Genomic DNA, 17,185 nt, shown 5'->3' on the forward strand with positions numbered 1-17,185 from the left:
GAGCAAAGACTTCTTTGTCATAAGCGCTGTCAAACAGCCTTGTTGCTACGGCAACACAGGCTAGATAACCCATTTGGGAAAATACTTGTAGGACCTAACACTCTATCATCTGTCATTCAATAATTTCATGTTCATAATAACTAGGAAATCAATGGCCATCCTCTGAGACAGTTCGCTGAAAGGGTAAGCGTGCCACTGCCAGTGTGCAGCCCAGGCTTGTCTCAGCTCAGCTGGGAAGCTCCTGCTGGCCATGGGCATGGAGTTTGCAGCACCACTCACTTGCATGGACCTGCTCAAAGATTAAAAACAGGTTGAGGTTTGTGAACTCATTAAACTGTGTTGTTCACACCCATAAGAAAGAGAAGCAAATGGCATATAAAGCAGTTGTTACAGTGTGAGGAAACAAAGGTTTAGGTTAAATTAGTATTTCCCATTCTAAAATACCAAGGGAAACTATGTGCTCAAGTTATCACATGGCCAGCAGGAACAAATTTAGTAACTTAAAGGCATTTCTTCCTTATCTTGGTTTTCTAATTAAACTGCTTATCATCATAATGGCTGTGTTACCTGCATGTTACGTATTGAATATAAAGCAATCAGAGAACGGTAATTAAAATTCTTAAACATGCACCCCTTGACTTTACATACAATTAGTTTACTGCAGTGTGCCATTATTAACAGCACAACTTTTCAGAACTAGCCACTGGTTGGCTATGCAGTGAAAGATGTGTTCAGTGATTACTTTGGCAGTATTTATCTCTTGTGAATAAGTGTGCTAATTTATATCTCTTGGAAAGTAATACTGTAAATAAAATACATGGTAAATTGAGGCTGGAGGAGAGAGGAGGAGACCTTGCTGTTTGGGGTATTACAGACATGAAGAAAGGGTAATTCTTATCACTCTAATAATAGTATTTGAAAGATGCTCGTTCTCATAGTTCACGGCAGGAGTTTCTTTTTGCTTCTGAAAATTATTTTTGGAGCACAAAGATAAGGTAGCTCTTTCCCAGCTCACTGTTTCAGGATGTTTAAGGTCCCATTAGCAGACAGTGCAGGACAGATGCAAGCAGGGCCACAGGCCGAAGCTTTGGAAACAGAATTCTTGCTTGTGCTGGCCAATTTGTATGGTTTTCTGCAAAGAGGACATGCCTTTTGAAGGGAAATTAATGATTCAGTCTGCAAATGTAATAGTCAATAGTCATAGGAAATGATACCTTAGGTATTAGCATGGGAAAGGAGAAGGCATGTGGTCCTTCTTGTTTTGTGCCCAGAGGTCACCCAGAGATTCACCCAGGGTGTTGACTTCAAGCTCTTTGTTATTTAGTCACTACTGTGGTTTCTTGAGGTAAACATTTCCTCCTTTGAACTCTTGTTTGATTACAGCACTTCCAATTACAGACTCAGTGTGTGCTGTTTGCATAAAGTGGTTCCAGTTTTTCGAAGCAGAAGAAATACTTACAGGTCCTAATTCCTGAGTCTGAGTTGTGTTAGTTAAGTCTTAGAGGCAGGGTGTGTTTCATCCATTCACTGGCAGTTAAAGCCTAGAGTAGCTTGGATTCCTGTATTATGTTAGGTTTGGGAAAGTAGTTTCCTGGAATAGATCTGTTTGAAAGCAGTAGAATAAACTTGTTCTTTTGATGTTCTCCAACATACTGGGTTCAGAGAAGAAGACAGAGGTTCAGGAGACTGCCAGAGCTGAAAAAGTGCACATGTTCTGCTGTGTCAATAGTTGGCAGCTTGTGTTCAGATTATTGAAGACATGCAGGGAAGCAGTATGGAAGTTCACTTAATCACCTTTATGAATGGAATTGGCAACTTCCATGACTTCCTATGGGGAGTCTCATATTTACTTTGTATGGACTTGAGGGAAGACGTTGCAAAAATATGGATACATTTATTATTTATTGGTTAGGTCTTGTGCTTTCCCCCAGCATTTGTCAGTAACTGCTATGTTCTGTCACCTGCTGTAAGATGGAAAATATGAGAATTTGCAAGAGCAGCAAGGGAGCACGAACTGTGACTGCCTCTTCCATACTTAATGCGAGTGGAAAAATGCACATCATTTTCCAGTGTCGGTGTTTGTTTCAGCTGTGTGGGTCCTCCTTCCTTCTCCTCCTTTCCCACCTTTCCTCATAGAGGCAGACAGCCATGAGGAAGTTGTAACGTGATGTATCCTGTGCGTTGTAGGGGGTAAAAATTGCCTCCCTTGGTGCTGCTTTGATGAATCTGTTTTTAGTCGGGGATTGGATCAGTAAAGCTTGCACTGGAGAGTGTGAAATGGCATTGATTAGACTGACTTCTGAAGCAGGGAGAAAGACAAAAAAAAAATCAATTAAAGCTGTGACCCAAGCATCCAGGTTTATTTTGCTGTGTGCAGGAGAGCCAGGCGTGCAGCTCTTGGTTGGTTTAACTTTTGAGCTGGGACTGTCCTGGAGCTCAGCCCCAGTGAGTGCAGCCAAGCCCAGGCTGCTTTGGATGCTTTAGAAGTCTCTCCCATTTGCCAGCCACTGGGCATAGTCTGAGAAGGTCCTTCCCCATAGCATACTGCCCAGCAGGCAGGGTTATTTTAGAGGAATTTCCTGTTCTCTTTTAACACCTGAAGAAGGGCTTTGGCCCTTCTATTTTTTTTCTCTTCATAGCCTCACAACTTTGTAGTACTCTGAGTGGCCTACACTTTCTTCCAAAGACCATAAATTCTCCTTTTCTCCCTAAGCAGCAACCAGATCCCTCTATTTAGCCAGGCTGTACCCAAGACAACCTCCAGCCATTACATCACCCACAAGTCATCCTCTGTTCACAAACAGCAGATCCAGCAAGGCGCCTTTGCTAATTGGCTCCGTCACCAGCTGTGTTATCCTCCACACACCCTAGGAACCTCCATGACTGCTCCCTTTCTACTGTATTGTATTTCCAGCAGACATTAGGAAAGTCAAAGTCCCTCACAAGAACAAGGCCAAGTGATTGTGAGACTTCTCCCAGATGCCTATGGAATATAGGCCATCCTCTGGTGCATTGCTGCTGTGCTGTCAGCTGCCTGGTCTTGGGCAGCTCACTCACCATGCAGCTTCCTGATGCTTTCTACACTGGTAGTGAAGAGTGAAAATTATTTGTCATATTTCAGTATTATACATTGATAGATTTCTATGTTATTCACACATTGGTAAAATGGTGATAACATTACCTGACTTTGTTAGGTAATTTGACATCTCTGTGTAAAAAATGCTGTATGAAACTTCAGTTCTATTGTTACGTAAATAGTTTGTTTATTTATTTATTTATTGTACAAGGTAAATTTATTGATTTTAAAACAATCTTGTTTTCTTGCTCAGAATTGTTTGCTCTTCTGCTTGTGCCTGAAGGAGTAAAAATTATTTTCAAGCAGAAAAGAGACTTTTATAGAAATTGGTCTGCCCCTTAACAATAGCACAGAAAGGGTTTAGGAAAACTAGCTGAGGATGCCAGCTTTTGAAGATCTTTGCTTCTCATCCTTATATTATTAACTTTCCATTAGGATAACATGTTCAGAAGTGCACCTTAATATCTAAAGGAATAATTTTGCCAGTTGCATTTTTTAAGGTTGACTTTGTGAAGTGTTTGTATGATGAACTACAGTAGGAGGTAGAAAGATGACACAAGCACCTTCTATAGTCCTTCCTAAATGCACCAAGACCTGTACATTTCAACGTGGTGATTGTGATGTGGTCATAGCTGTCACCTGGTGGTCAATAGCACCCTGTCACCTGGTGGTCAATACACATATTTCTCATAACTCGAAAGAAAGGAGGCATTCTGCAATCAGACAAATTAATAACTAAATGAGAGTTTGTGATCAGGTGGCACCCTGTTTGAGGTCCACAGGAATGCAGCTACATTCCTGAGTTTTGCTAAGAACTCCAGAAGCTAATTTAATTTGAATTTCTGACAGGTTTCCAAAAGGAGTAAGCAGTGAAGTTGTCGCATTACCATATAAGACTTGTTATTTTTTTTGCAGCAAGAATGAGCCTATCCTGATTTAGGTTCTGAATATCTTGCGTCAGGAGTATAGCCACAGCTTTTACTCTCTCTAGTGTTTTGGTCTTTGTGCAGGAGAGCTCTTGGGTGCATGCTTATGTCTTGTTGACAGAATCTGTTAAGGATGCTTTACTAAAATCTTACTAGTATTTGCTCTGTTTCTTTAACTGTATCACTAATTTTCTACCTTAGGAGTTCCAAACACCACTTCAGATGAGAAGTATGCTGGTTTTATCCTCAGAAATCAGAGTTTTATCCTCAGGATTTTTCTTCCAACAAAAAAACAAGAATGCTTTTTAAGAAAACTGTGTTATTATATGATAAACCAGTTCTGAGGCATATGTATCATCCAAACCCTTGGGTATTTAGAATACTCGAATTTTTATTTCACATTTCTAGCTTGAGACAGGATCCTCTCTTCTTTTCCTTGAGCTGAAATTGTTGTCGCTCACTGCATGATAAAGTATATTTCCTAATTTATTTGACCATCACTATTTGCTTCCCTGAAGCATCACAGTAAATCCCTTACACATCTGATGAAGGCAAAGAGAACAACCTTACAGCTTCTGGCTAGTCACTCCAGTGACATGGGGAGGTCACTCTTGAAGCAGTAACTTTTGAAGAAGGCCACAGTGGGACAGAGAAGTATGTCTTGTTACATGCTGGTAGTGTTTAACTGTAGAAAATTTGTTGTCTTTTGCTAGAAGTCAGTATTTCTTTCAGAAAACTTGTGTTTCAGGAGCTGAAAGCGGAAAGGCATTGTCTGCCATAGCAACCGTAATGTCCCCTTACACTATGTCTGTCAGTTGTACCAGGGCTAATTTGTCATGTAAAGTGTATGCCACGTATGTCACATTTTACTGTCTGTTCATTTGTTTTGATAATCAAGATCTTGACAGATTTGTCCCACATGGTAGGATTTATAGTAAGGATTTCCTTATCAGTGAATTAAATTGATACATATAATCCTAGTGTCCTGCACAAGAGCTGAATAGAAATGAAAGAGATTCAGACTACATGTGAAGGTCTTGCAGAAAAAACACACACCCCTGCCCCCAATCCATTATTCTCCTTGATTTATTTTTTTTTTCCCTGTGATTTGTTTCATATCTGTACAGGAGCAATCACAAAGATGAGAATAAACACTGACTTTGAGAAGGTTAAATATTTCACCTATTGTTAAAAGATCTTTGTGTTTTATAAGGTGAGAAGTGTAATTCTGCAAAACTGACGCAAAAGTGAGTTTTGGAAATGTTTTGCTTTTCCCTCCAGTGTACACACTCACGCATACATACTGTCTGTAGTTTGAAGTCTGATAAGTAAATTCATTTCTCATAGATGTCACTTCCTCCCCTGAGATAAATAGGAACATTTTTCACGACTCTCTGAAGACAATGAATTGAAAATGTGGGGACTGACTTCTTATGAACAAGTAGACAGATTTAGCCACAGGAGATACATACCTGGCCAGGATGCCATTGTTTTCCTTTTGAGCTTAAATGACTCAGTAGTACTGAAATTGTCTCTGGAGTACATGAAATGAGGTTTATCCATTTTTTGCTTTACAGCAGACTGCTTTATCTCTGAGTGGGCAAGTGGATGGGTAGGTGTGGTGCATGGGGATATTGTGCATCTGTGTGTGAGAATCTTTAAATTTTTACAGATGTGTGAACTGGCTAGCTGGAGGAGCTGGCAAAGGTTGTGCAAGTGGCCTTGAACTTTTTGAGATAGAGAACTCCTTGCAATATCTAAATACCTAAAATATTTGTTGTGCAAAGATTAAATGTTATTTTAATATTATTTTTAAGAAATAGCATAATTTTCTTTTTGTAACTATAATCTTATACTTACAAAGGGCACTTGCTGCACTGCTGGACAAAGCAGGTTGAACATTTCCTAGCAAGTAAATACATTCAGATAAATCATAGGATGGTTTGGATTGGAAGGGACCTTTAAAGATCATCATCTTGCCAGCTGTAGGACTATAGACCACATCAGTGGAGAATTACAAAGCAGTGATTCTTTGAGCAGGATATTTCTGTTTAATTTCTCATTGTATTTCTCTGTTCTAGACTCTGCTTTATATTTATTTATGACTGATATTGACAACCAAAATACACAAGGGAGCTCAGGCATGTATTTCAAGAAGAGCATTGCTCATTTTGAAAACCAAAATGCAAAAATCAAGGGAGATGGCATTTTCACTGTGTAAAAGTTTAATTGGGAAGGATTTTCATCCCAGATGAATTGCACTAGTGCTACTACTATTTCATCTTTAATACTTACCAGTGGAAAAGGGTGCTAAGGGGTTCATCTTCAGAACACACTGAGGGTTTTTAACAGTTTCAGTCTTGGTAAAGTGAATGATACCCATTCTGTGAATGGGGCCTCTACAATTATCGCTGTCCACCTGAAGGGTTTTTTTTAAGTGATTTTCGTGTTTGTAGGGTTTCAGATGGAATTTGTGCCAAATACTAGTTAAGTATTTCACTTTAATTTGCACCATTCTTTGGCTGTCATGTGATTGAATGATTTTTCTCTACTGTATATGTTCTTTTTACTATTTTAGGAAGCTATATTCAAAATGTAGTTTTAGTTCCCCTGTCCAAAGGGCTTAGACAAACCAGAAGTCCTGGCATGCTGCAGTTATGCTGGAGCACAGGGGAGACAGGAACCGACCAGAGGCTGTGCAACAGAGCTGTCCCTGCAGTCAGGCAGCAAGGACCGGGTGGGCACCCACCCCCACAAACCACTGGCGTGTGACAAATCTCCCCTCTGAAGCTGACGAGCTCTTGGGTTTGGCTTTTTATTCCAGGAGGAAAGATCAGATTTCAGACTGAGGATCTGAATTTTTTTTCAGAGATGAAAGCAGGATTTGCTATGCTAATTTATTTTCCATGGAACAACGAAATAGAAGAAAAACCATCTCTGTTAATCGGATTTAATTTGTCTCCATCCACGTGGCTCTGCAGGAGTTTTTTCACTCTATCATTTTTCTTCCCAACTCCTTATACCTGAGTACAGGCCTGGTGTTGCTGTTTCATGATGGCCTGGGTGAGCATTGCAGGGAGCTGGGGTTTGTGGGATGCGTGTTTCCAAGGCTGAGGTCTGGTGTGCTGCAAGGGCTCAAGGTGCCCTGAAATTGGGGGAGCAGCTGGTGTGGGGTCCCAGTGGCGCCAGGGCCAGGACCAGGCTCTGCCTAGGCAGCCAGCCGGTTCAGTGTCCAGCAGACCCATGCACCTCCGAGACAGCTGGCATGGTAACCAAACACCAGCAATTTTCAGAGAAAGACACATCTAATAACATTAATTTTCTTCTAGAGCAGACGGTGAGGTAACTAAAGCCAGGTTGATTGGGCTTCGTTGGGATTTTTACCTAATGATCTTCCAGAAAGCAGGTGCACTGGCAGGGATTTTAAGCTTTAGAAAGCCCAAACAGTGTACAAAGTAAACCTTTGACACTGTGGAGGTTTTGTAGGAGGGCAAGTCATATTAGTTTTAGATCATTACAAAGCATTTGCTGACTAAAACAGAATTAGTGGTGCTTTTATGGTAGTCAGATAGTGATTGTCAACAAACAGAGTTGATTTCAGTTCAAATTGTGATTTTAAATCAAACTTGCCAGCTGTCAGACATAGGAGTTGTATGGACAATTCTCCTGCACTGTTGTGTGGTGCCGCTCTTGCGTCTGTCATTCTATCAAGCGTGTGTTGGGAGCCACATTTGATATTCAATACATACACCACCTAATACTAATTTTAGGTGATGAAGTTACGATTAGTTACACAAAAATAACCAGCTCTGCTCTGCCTCACTACTCCTTTAATGACTTAGGTAATTTCTATGTTGCAAAATTATTTTTACTATAGTAACATGAACTTCTGACAGTTATATTACAACATCTTTATGCTCTGGCAAAGGAGGAAAGCAGCTGTTTTTATAGCCTGATTTGGTGCAAGTCTCCTTTTGAGCTTCAATACCATGAAAATCCATTCAAAGTCATGACAATTTCCCTAATCCTAGGGTGTTTTTCTGAGGCACAGTAAGCAAACATACATGTATCCATCAACAGTTCTTTCAGGTTGTCAGCTGTATGAGCTTTTAAACAGTGAAGTGTCTGTATTGGTAAATATGCCTCTATTATGGCAGTGTATTTATTCATGACAGGTTACTCTTTTCAGCATCCTTACCTCTCTTTTCAATTACTTGGATCTGCCAAAACTACTATTGTAGATTTGTGCAACTAATTGTACTTAATGGGGAAGGCAACCAAAAAGAAATTAGTCAAATCTACCACCAGCTAGTATATTTTAGCCACTCTGGGATACATTCAGCCATCAGCCTGCCCAAAGTATATCTCTTGCTTATTTTTTTTTCTAATCACTCAAATGGCTGTGGTTGTCATTTTTAGCAAGAGACTTTCTCAAGTAATGAGTATTTTTTTCTTTGGTACTTCTGTACTGATTAACACACCATGAGTATTACTTAAAACTTTTAATTGAGAAACCACACAAGACATTTTAATTACATTGGAGTGTTGGAGACTGCAAGGGTGGCTACAGGAGAACTTAGATGGGTGTAACAGCCCTCCATAGCACATTCTTTGAAAAGCTCTGTAAAGTCTTAAAAGGTTCGTTGAATTACTGCTAGTGCAAAAGGGATGTTACTTATTTTGTAAGAATCTAAAAAGGAAGAGCTTTTCTAATGACACAGATATCAGAGGAAAGAAGAGAGCCAAGGAGTCCTCACCACTGCTCTTGTCCTCTGAACCAGTTCCTGCTGCTTCAGCATTTGAATGGGAGTTTTGTACTGAGAGCTGTTTCACATTGAGGCATTTAATTGATATCTGCCTTTGTTAGGCCTGGGCCTGAACTTGGTGTATAGTGTCTCAGTTCCAGATGGTCTTTCTTTCCCACACAGATGTGAAAAAAAAAAAAACAACCAAAAAAAACCAAACTCAGATTTAATTTTCAGGCATGGGGAAAAATTCTGATTTTTTTTTTTAACAGATGTTGCTCAAAAAAATTTGAAATTAGTTAGGACAATAATAAAATGGTCTTTTATAAACATATTTGAAGTCCAAAGCCGTTATGTGATCAGTAATAAAGCCTTGTAATGCGGTTGTACAGTATGGTGTATTACCAGCTAATGTTGGCTAGGGAACTTTCAATTTAGTAAATATTCTAGCTTTTTATGCAAGAACTGCTAAATTTGGAGCTTTAGAATTTATTTAGTTAAGTTATTGTATTGCCAATATTAGATTTCTGAAGAGGGTGACAATAAAGCACAGGCAAGGTATCATCAAGGGGATGCATGGGGAGAAATCTCACTGCTGTACACCCATAGCTCCCAGGAGTCAATGAATTACAGGCTTCCTAAACAGGCAGATGACTACTGACAGTTATCTGTCATAAAGGTGTCTAATACATTTTTGAACCCTTTCCTGCTTTTTACTTCCAGTAGGTTTTGACAGTGAATTCCCCAGTCAAATTACATGGGGAAAAAAAGTTCCAGACTTTGTTTTTTTGCTTTAAAGTTATTGTCTGATTGTTTCATTGTGTAATGTGAGAAGGAATGGCTTCCGTGAGAGGGAAAAAAGTATGGATTAAGATGAAAGATGTAGGGAAAGTGAACTATTACACATCTGTGTTTCTCATCTATTCTTCATAGCTCTTCCATTTCCATTAAATGATTTAGACTGGGACTGCTCGCTGTATTCAAATGTGAGTATTGTTGAGGTTTGTGGAGTTTCATGACAACAGTTTCTGCTCCATTGTCAGTGTTTTCCTAAAATTCCTCACATTCTGTTTGACTTCCTACTGTGGTTCAACATTGAACCTGTACTTCAAGGAAACTGTCTGTTTTGGAGACTATGACACTTGGTAGTTAACAAGGTTCCCTAAATGTAGTATTTAATGTTTATTGATTTGGGAATTTTTATCCCATTTTATCTGTAATCAGAGAGGTGTTTTTCCCACACATTTTTAGTCATTTTAGGTTTGGCTATCTTGAATAAAATTTTGCCAATTTCTTTAAATCCTTTCAAGCTTGTTTGTGAGTAATCCTACTCTGTACACTCCATAGCACTGAATCTCTCTAGTGCAGTAAAGAGCTATCAGTCTGGTTTTGCACAATCACATGAAGTAAAGATGTGTCAGATAGTTTCCTTATAATTAACTGATGAAGTAGAGAAAGTCAAGAGAAAGTCCATTTTCTTTTAGCATTTGTTAACAAAGTCCTTGGTTCAGCAAAGGCTCTTAGGGCCAGCATTGACTGATTTTCTGAATTTAACTGACACTGTCCACTTGAAGCACTTATGTATTCCTAAGGCGTTAAAGTTCAGTATAGGCATCATTTGGTGTTATGCAACACTTCTGTAATTGATTCTGGCAGAAGTTTAAGAAGTTATAAGGAAGCCACTCAGAACAAAAACGACAAAAAAGAATATCCCAGGTGAAACTTTGAGAAAGAGAAAAAAGGTATCTGAGCAGTCTTGAGTTTGGCCAGTAGACCTACTAAAGGAATGGTACTTATTCCAAAGAAAACTAGCCAGCCCATTCACTTGAGAGTGATAAACACAAGTTTATTTAATATTTTTTTTCCTCTGTAGCTCTTGTGTTGTAAGCAATTGTGTCAGAGAAGGTTGCTCATGTGCTTGCTCTCCATTTCTCTCTAGACATTTATTTATGTTTTAGACTAGGAGTCTCATAGATCTGTGTCAATTTAACCGTAGGTGAAAAAAAAAAAATCAATAGACTGTGCATGTTGTATGATGTTGTAGGTGTTCCCTACCTTCCAGGAGGCATCTGAGCCTAATGGAATATGCCTCATATGGAGCCCATTTGATTTACAATCAGGTGGACCTAGATAGTCTTCAGATAAATTACAGTCCTGCTGGGAAATACAGAACCTGGAAATTCTGCATCCTGCCCTTTCTCCTACCACCCTGGTCTTGCTGTGACTTTGAGCAGTACAGGAAGTCTTAGTGGCTGTGCTAAAAGATATGAGTTTAAACAAGTATCTTTCCTACGAACATAAAATAATGTTCCCATAAATATTGCATTTTATTGTAGATACACATTCTTACTTTTTTTAAAAATAATGCATTTTTGTGTTCTGATATCTGTGGAAAATGTATAGTGCATGTTTACCTTGAGTTAGATTTTCATGAATCTTTTGTAAGAAGTATGGTTAAATTTTCCAGGTTTTTTTATTTGTGAAAATCCATTTCCTTGGAGCCTAAGCCCATTTCAATGACTCTGTATTTCCATAGTTTGTATGTGCATTTACCTTACTAATACATACGTTGTCGTATTTAAGACTTCAAGCTGGTTAGTTTATGTGCAAATTCTGAGTCATTGTATTTACTGAAGTTGCATTTACTGAAGACTTTGAAGTTGTTTTCTGCAGTCACAGGGCTGGAAAATATCTTGTTCTGCTAATGTGCAAACTGACTGATGAGTGCAATCACCTGATTCCAGACTTGACAAAAACACTAATTTTCATGATAAACTAATAGATCTGTCTGGACTGAGGCCAAGCCTTATGAGTTTGAGCCTTTATTTAGGACAGTGGGGATAAGCAAAGGCTTTCTCTAACTCTCTTATATTTTTGGTTTACATGTATGCAGTCCTAAGAGTACAAATTGCATTCTGTGAGCTAAATTTCTAGGAATTCTTTGAAACTCACAAAGTAAATGCAATAGGGTTGTTAAATTTGGGAGGAGAGAGTGAACTCAAAGGCAGGCAAAGCAAACTTGGAATTCCACATTTGCCTCACTGACTTTGTACCAACAGCTTCTTTATCCTCACTCTAAATGAATACTGTATTTTATTATATGTCTTTTACCTATGTGATAAAAAAAATATAAAGAAGTGAGTAGCCTCTAATTCACAGTGTCGTTGCATTGAATTTTTGTAATGCTAAACTTTAAAGCATAGCTGCTTATAATTAGACATTTCTATACTTCAATGAGGAAACTATATACCAAGTGTGTAAGTCATGGTCTAGATAGTTAAAATTAATTAGGGGACCTAAACAAGTGCACCTTGTTTGAAAATGTTAACAGACATTTTGTTGTAACTCTCTTCAATTTTACTTCCATCCCTTTGCATTATTGCACTCCTGGTTTGACTATAAATTATAATTTTAGTCTTTAAGGTAACATTGAATAGTAGGTGATGAACATGGAGAACTCCACAATCAAGAAAAGCATTGAATTATTCGAAGATCAAGCAAGAATTATTTGATTGTATTTTAGTACCTTTTTGGTCCCTTTAGCTACAAATATGATGTTGGAAGGGGGAGGAAGAGGAGGAAGAGAAGGAGGGAAGGGTAGATGTTGCTTTCTACCCCAAATGAAATTCAGCTTGACTAAAGCATTTTAGTCATTAGTTCAATGAAGTTTTGCCTTGAATATAATTTAGTGCTATACAAAGTATAGTATTTTGACCACATGTAAAATCAAAGCAGCATATTTACAGAATTACAGACTCACAGAATGCAGTGGGTTGGAAGAGACGCTCACTGGTCCTCTTCTCCAACCTCCCTGCAGTAAGCAGGGACACCTCCAACTAGATCAGGTTGCTCAGGGCCCCATCGAGTTTGACCTTGAATATTTCCAGACATAGGACCTCAACCACATCTCTGGGCAACCTGTTCCAGTATTGCACCACTCTGATTATAAAGAACTTCCTCCTTATGTATAACCTATATCTATCCTGCTCTAGTTTAAAACCATTGCTGCTTGTCTTATTGCTGCAAGCCCTTCTAAACAGTCCTTCCCCAGCCTTCCTATAGGTCTCCTTCAGATATTGAAATGTGGCTATAAGGTCTCCCCAGAGCCTTCTCTTCTCCAGGCTGAACAGCCGCAACTCTCTCAGCTTGTCTTGGTAGGAGAGGTGCTCCATCCCTCTGATCATTCTCATGGCCCTCCTGTGGACCTGCTCTACCATTTGCTTGTCCTTCTTGTTTTGGGGGCCCCATAGATGGACACGGTAAAATCATAGAATCGTAGAATCATAGAATCAGTCAGGGTTGGAAGGGACCACAAGGATCATCCAGTTTCAACCCCCCTGCCATGGGCAGGGACACCTCACACTAGATCAGGCTGGCCAGAGCCTCATCCAGCCTGGCCTTAAACACCTCCAGGGGTGGGGCCTCAACCACCTCCCTGGACAACCCATTCTAGGCTCTCACCACTCTCATGGTGAAGAACTTCTTCCTCAGGTCCAGTCTGAATCTCCCCACTTCCAGCTTTATTCCATTCCCCTCAGTCCAATCACTACCTCATATCCTAAAAAGTCCCTCCCCAGCTTTCTTGTAGGCCCCCTTCAGATACTGGAAGGCCACAATAAGGTCACCTCGGAGCCTTCTCTTCTCCAGACTGAACAGCCCCAACTCTTTCAGTCTGTCCTCATAGGAAAGGTGCTCCAGCCCTCTGATCATCCTGGTGGCCCTTCTCTGGACACCTTCCAGCATGTCCATATCCCTCTTGGAATAGGGGCTCCAGAACTGGATGCAGTACTCCAGGTGGGGTCTCACCAGAGCTGAGTAGAGGGGGAGAATCACCTCCCTTGACCTGCTGGCCACACTTCTCTTGATGCAGCCCAGGATCTGGTTGGCTTTGTGGGCTGCAAGTGCACATTGACAGCTCATGTTGAGCTTCTCGTCCACCAGCACCCCAGGTGAGGTCTCACCAGAGTCGCAGAATCATCTCTCTTGACCTGCAGACCATGCTTTTGATGCATCCCAGGATGCGATTGGCCTTCTGGGTTGCAAGTGCACATTGCTGGCTTGTGTCCAGCTTCTTGTTCACCAGTACCCCCAAGTCCTTTTCCACAGGGCTGCTTTCAGTTTCATCATCCTCTAGCTTGTATTGATATCAAGGATTGCCCTGACCTAGGTGCAGGATCTTACGCTTTGCCTTATTGAATCTCATGAGATTCTGCTTAGCCCACTGCCCTAGTCTGCCTGGGTCACTCTGGATGGCATTCTGTCCTTCAGTCTTACCAACTGCTTGGGCTCTATTTAGATGGGGTCCCTCAGGGGTCAGTGCTGGGACCAGTACTGTTCAATATGTTCATTAATGACCTGGATGAGGGAAAAGAATGCACTGTCAGCACATTTGCTGATGTCACAAAACTGGGAAAAGTAGTTGACACACCTGAAGTCTGTGCTGCCATTCAGAGAGACCTGGACAGGCTGGAGTTGTGTGGGGAGAAATTTAATGAAATACAACAAGGGCAAGTGTGGAGTCTTGCATCTGGGAAAGAACCCCATGTGCCAGTATAGGTTGGGGACTGACCTGCTGGAGAGCAGTGTGGAGAAGAGGGACTTGGGGGTCCCAGTGGATAGAAGGATGACCATGAGCCAGCAATGTGCTCTTGTGGCCAAGAAGGCCAGTGGTATCCTGGCATGTATTAGAAGGGGTGTGGTTAGTAGGTCAAGAGAGGTTCTCCTCCCACTCTACTCTGCCCGGCTGAGGCAGCATCTGGAATATTTTGTCCAGTTCTGGGCCCCTCAGTTCAAGAAGGACAGGGAACTTGCTTGAAAGAGTCCAGCACAGATCCGCAAAGATGCTGAAGGGAGTGGAACATCTCCCTTATGAGGAAAATCTGAGGGAGCTGGGTCTCTTTAGCCTGTAGAAGAGGAGACTGAGAGGTGGCCTCATTAATGTTTATAAATATGTGAAGGGTAAGTGTCAGGAAGACAGAGCCAGGCTCTTCTCAGTGATGTCCAATGATAGGACAAGGGCCAGTGGGTACAAGCCAGAGCATAGGAGGTTCCATGTGAACATAAGGAAAAACTTTTTCATTGTGAGGGTGTCAGAACACGGGCACAGGCTGCCCAGAGAGGTTGTGAGGTTTCCTTCTCTGGAGATATTATAAACCTGTCTGGACACGTTCTTGTGTGACCTACTCTATGTGATCCTGCTCTGGCATGGGGGTGGGACTCAATGGTCTTTTGAGGTCCCCTCTAACCCTTGATGTTCTGTGATTCTGTGAAGGAGAGAGTACTTTTGTTGAAAGATGGCATGGTTGCCCTTGCATGTCTGTTGTCTAATTCATTGATCTGACTTTCTTAGGTTCAGAATGTACACATCTGAAAAGTTCAAAACCAAACCTACCTGTTCAGGTTCTTCTGTGATATAAAAATTAATGTTAGTGTTGTGTTTCAGACCAATGCTGGAAGCTGATATGAGGAAAGCTTGCTCTATTAATGGTCATTATTTGATTCCTCTTGATTCTGCCCATTTATTAAAGGAAATTAAATTTAATTAGGATTTAGTCTCAAGCTATCTGTAATTTACATAGTGGTTCTAGAAAACTTTATGCAGAGTTCACAGTAACAGTCCAGATTTTCCTTTAGGTTTCTCTGCTTGACTTTCATCCTGGCTGTTAGGTAAAATTAAGGCCCAGAAAATCAGATTATTACATCCCAAGAGGTAGGGCTGATAAGCAGCACATGATTGTTGATCTGCTTGCTCCCTGGTGTTGTTGGTGCTCGAGGTGCTGCTAGATGCAAAGCCAATTTGTTAACAATTAGTTCTCATTACAGTCATTTCCTGTTATTGATTTTAAATGTTTGACAAAGCACTTTTAGGAAACTGCACCCAAAAAAATAAATAGTAGCTGTACATCAGTGCTTAGTAATTACAACTCTTTAGGGCCCAGTGTCAATCTTAACTAACTGGTTTCATTGGTTTCCAAGTAATTATTTCTCATTCGGATCCCACCTGCTATCTCCTCCAGATTAAAGATGCTTTGGAACAAGGACATAGTTCTTGATTAACAGAGCTGCTGAGAAAGAAGTGATAAACCAAAAATATTTTTTTTTTTTTTCCTGAATTGGCTGGTCAATGCTTGGGCTTTTTGTCTTGCATAACTGCTAATGGATTACATGATACACAATATAGGAGTTAGTGTCAGCCTGCAATTAAGTGTGATTTCCATTGGCCTTAACATTTAGCATGTGGGTTTAATTTTAAATGCATCCTTGCCTTTATACACACATTGTGAATTGTGGAGCCATTAAAATCTAATTTACAAATGGTAAAATTAGATGTAATGGCATGTTATAATAAAAGCTTTGATATCTAGAAGTCCAAGAGTGTATATCTGTTGCGTTTCTTAGAAATTGGGGGTATAATTACTATTTTTCTGGTTTACATGCCAGAAGAGACTTGAAAGCAAGGGTATTTAATAAACAATATGATGTATGTATATATGTAAAAAGATCAGGCACACCTGCATTTCTGCATGTGCTGGGTATGTATGATGAGTCATGATAGACTCATGCCTTCTATGAGTGCTCTAGAATTTTGGATAAATTTGGCAGTGCCAAAGGTTAAGCGAGCAGCTTAGCCATCTGGTTTAATTTTCTTTCCTTCCTCCTTTACTTTAAATTTCCAGCAACATCAGCTCAGGTTTCACAAGCAGTCTCCTAAATGCTTGCAAATATTTTAAATGTATTCCATGATCCCTGTTGCACAGGGTGGAGACCTAACATAAGAGTTGACTTGTGCCTTTCCCACCCCTATTCATGAATTAGTCTCATTATTACTGTAAAAATTAAGGCAAATGTGGGTGAAATACATGAGGCTTAGTCCCTCTAACCTTAATAAACAGAGATGGTATTGACACAAGTGAATTTTGTTTAACCACAGTACATTTGCTTCTTAATTAGTGAATATTCATCTGTCAGCAGCAGCAGCTATGATACCCCTCCCCACTAACACGTTCTGTCATAAATAATCAATGAGAGGCTATTAATATTCATGAGTGAGAATCTGTGTAGTCATGTGCACTGATGCGGAGACAGGGGGAGTGTTGCCATGAACTGAGTCGAAACTCTGTGTGTGTATACGTGAGTGTAAGATAGTTAGGGAAAGGGAAGAAGAGCATGCTGCTACACACTGCCCTGCCTTGTGCTTCCAGCTAACAGTGGTGTGCCTGTGTTTCGGGGCTGGAGTGACTGATGAAAAACAGTAGTCAAGACTGGAGGGTGATTCCCTGTCATTGCATTTGCCTTTCAGTGCTGGGGAAATTAGAGGCTTTGCTCTTGTGTTGCTTAATAGGATGGGCTGCAATCTGTGCACTTTTCAGAAGAGAGAGGAACACTACAAACTGCTCTATGAAGTTTCACAGGTGAGTGCAGAGGATATTACCAGCATC

At 40.4% G+C, this 17,185-nt stretch overlaps 1 protein-coding gene across 2 annotated transcripts in view; it reads left to right on the top strand.

The window, feature by feature from the left end:
- The window catches only part of PDZRN4 (PDZ domain containing ring finger 4), a 246,061-nt gene that overhangs the window by 121,714 nt on the left and 107,162 nt on the right, over positions 1 to 17,185 (top strand). Inside the window, exon 1 of one of the 2 annotated variants that reach the window (XM_054399581.1) lies at positions 17,090 to 17,158. The exons of the other annotated variant lie outside the window; for it this stretch is intronic. Within the exon in view, the coding sequence (XP_054255556.1) occupies positions 17,090 to 17,158 (69 nt within the window). Of the gene's footprint in view, positions 1 to 17,089; positions 17,159 to 17,185 lie in introns of those variants that run through there. 2 annotated transcript variants of the gene reach the window in all.

The sequence above is a fragment of the Indicator indicator genome, chromosome 3 (assembly GCF_027791375.1).
Source record: "Indicator indicator isolate 239-I01 chromosome 3, UM_Iind_1.1, whole genome shotgun sequence".
NCBI classification, from domain to species: domain Eukaryota; kingdom Metazoa; phylum Chordata; class Aves; order Piciformes; family Indicatoridae; genus Indicator; species Indicator indicator.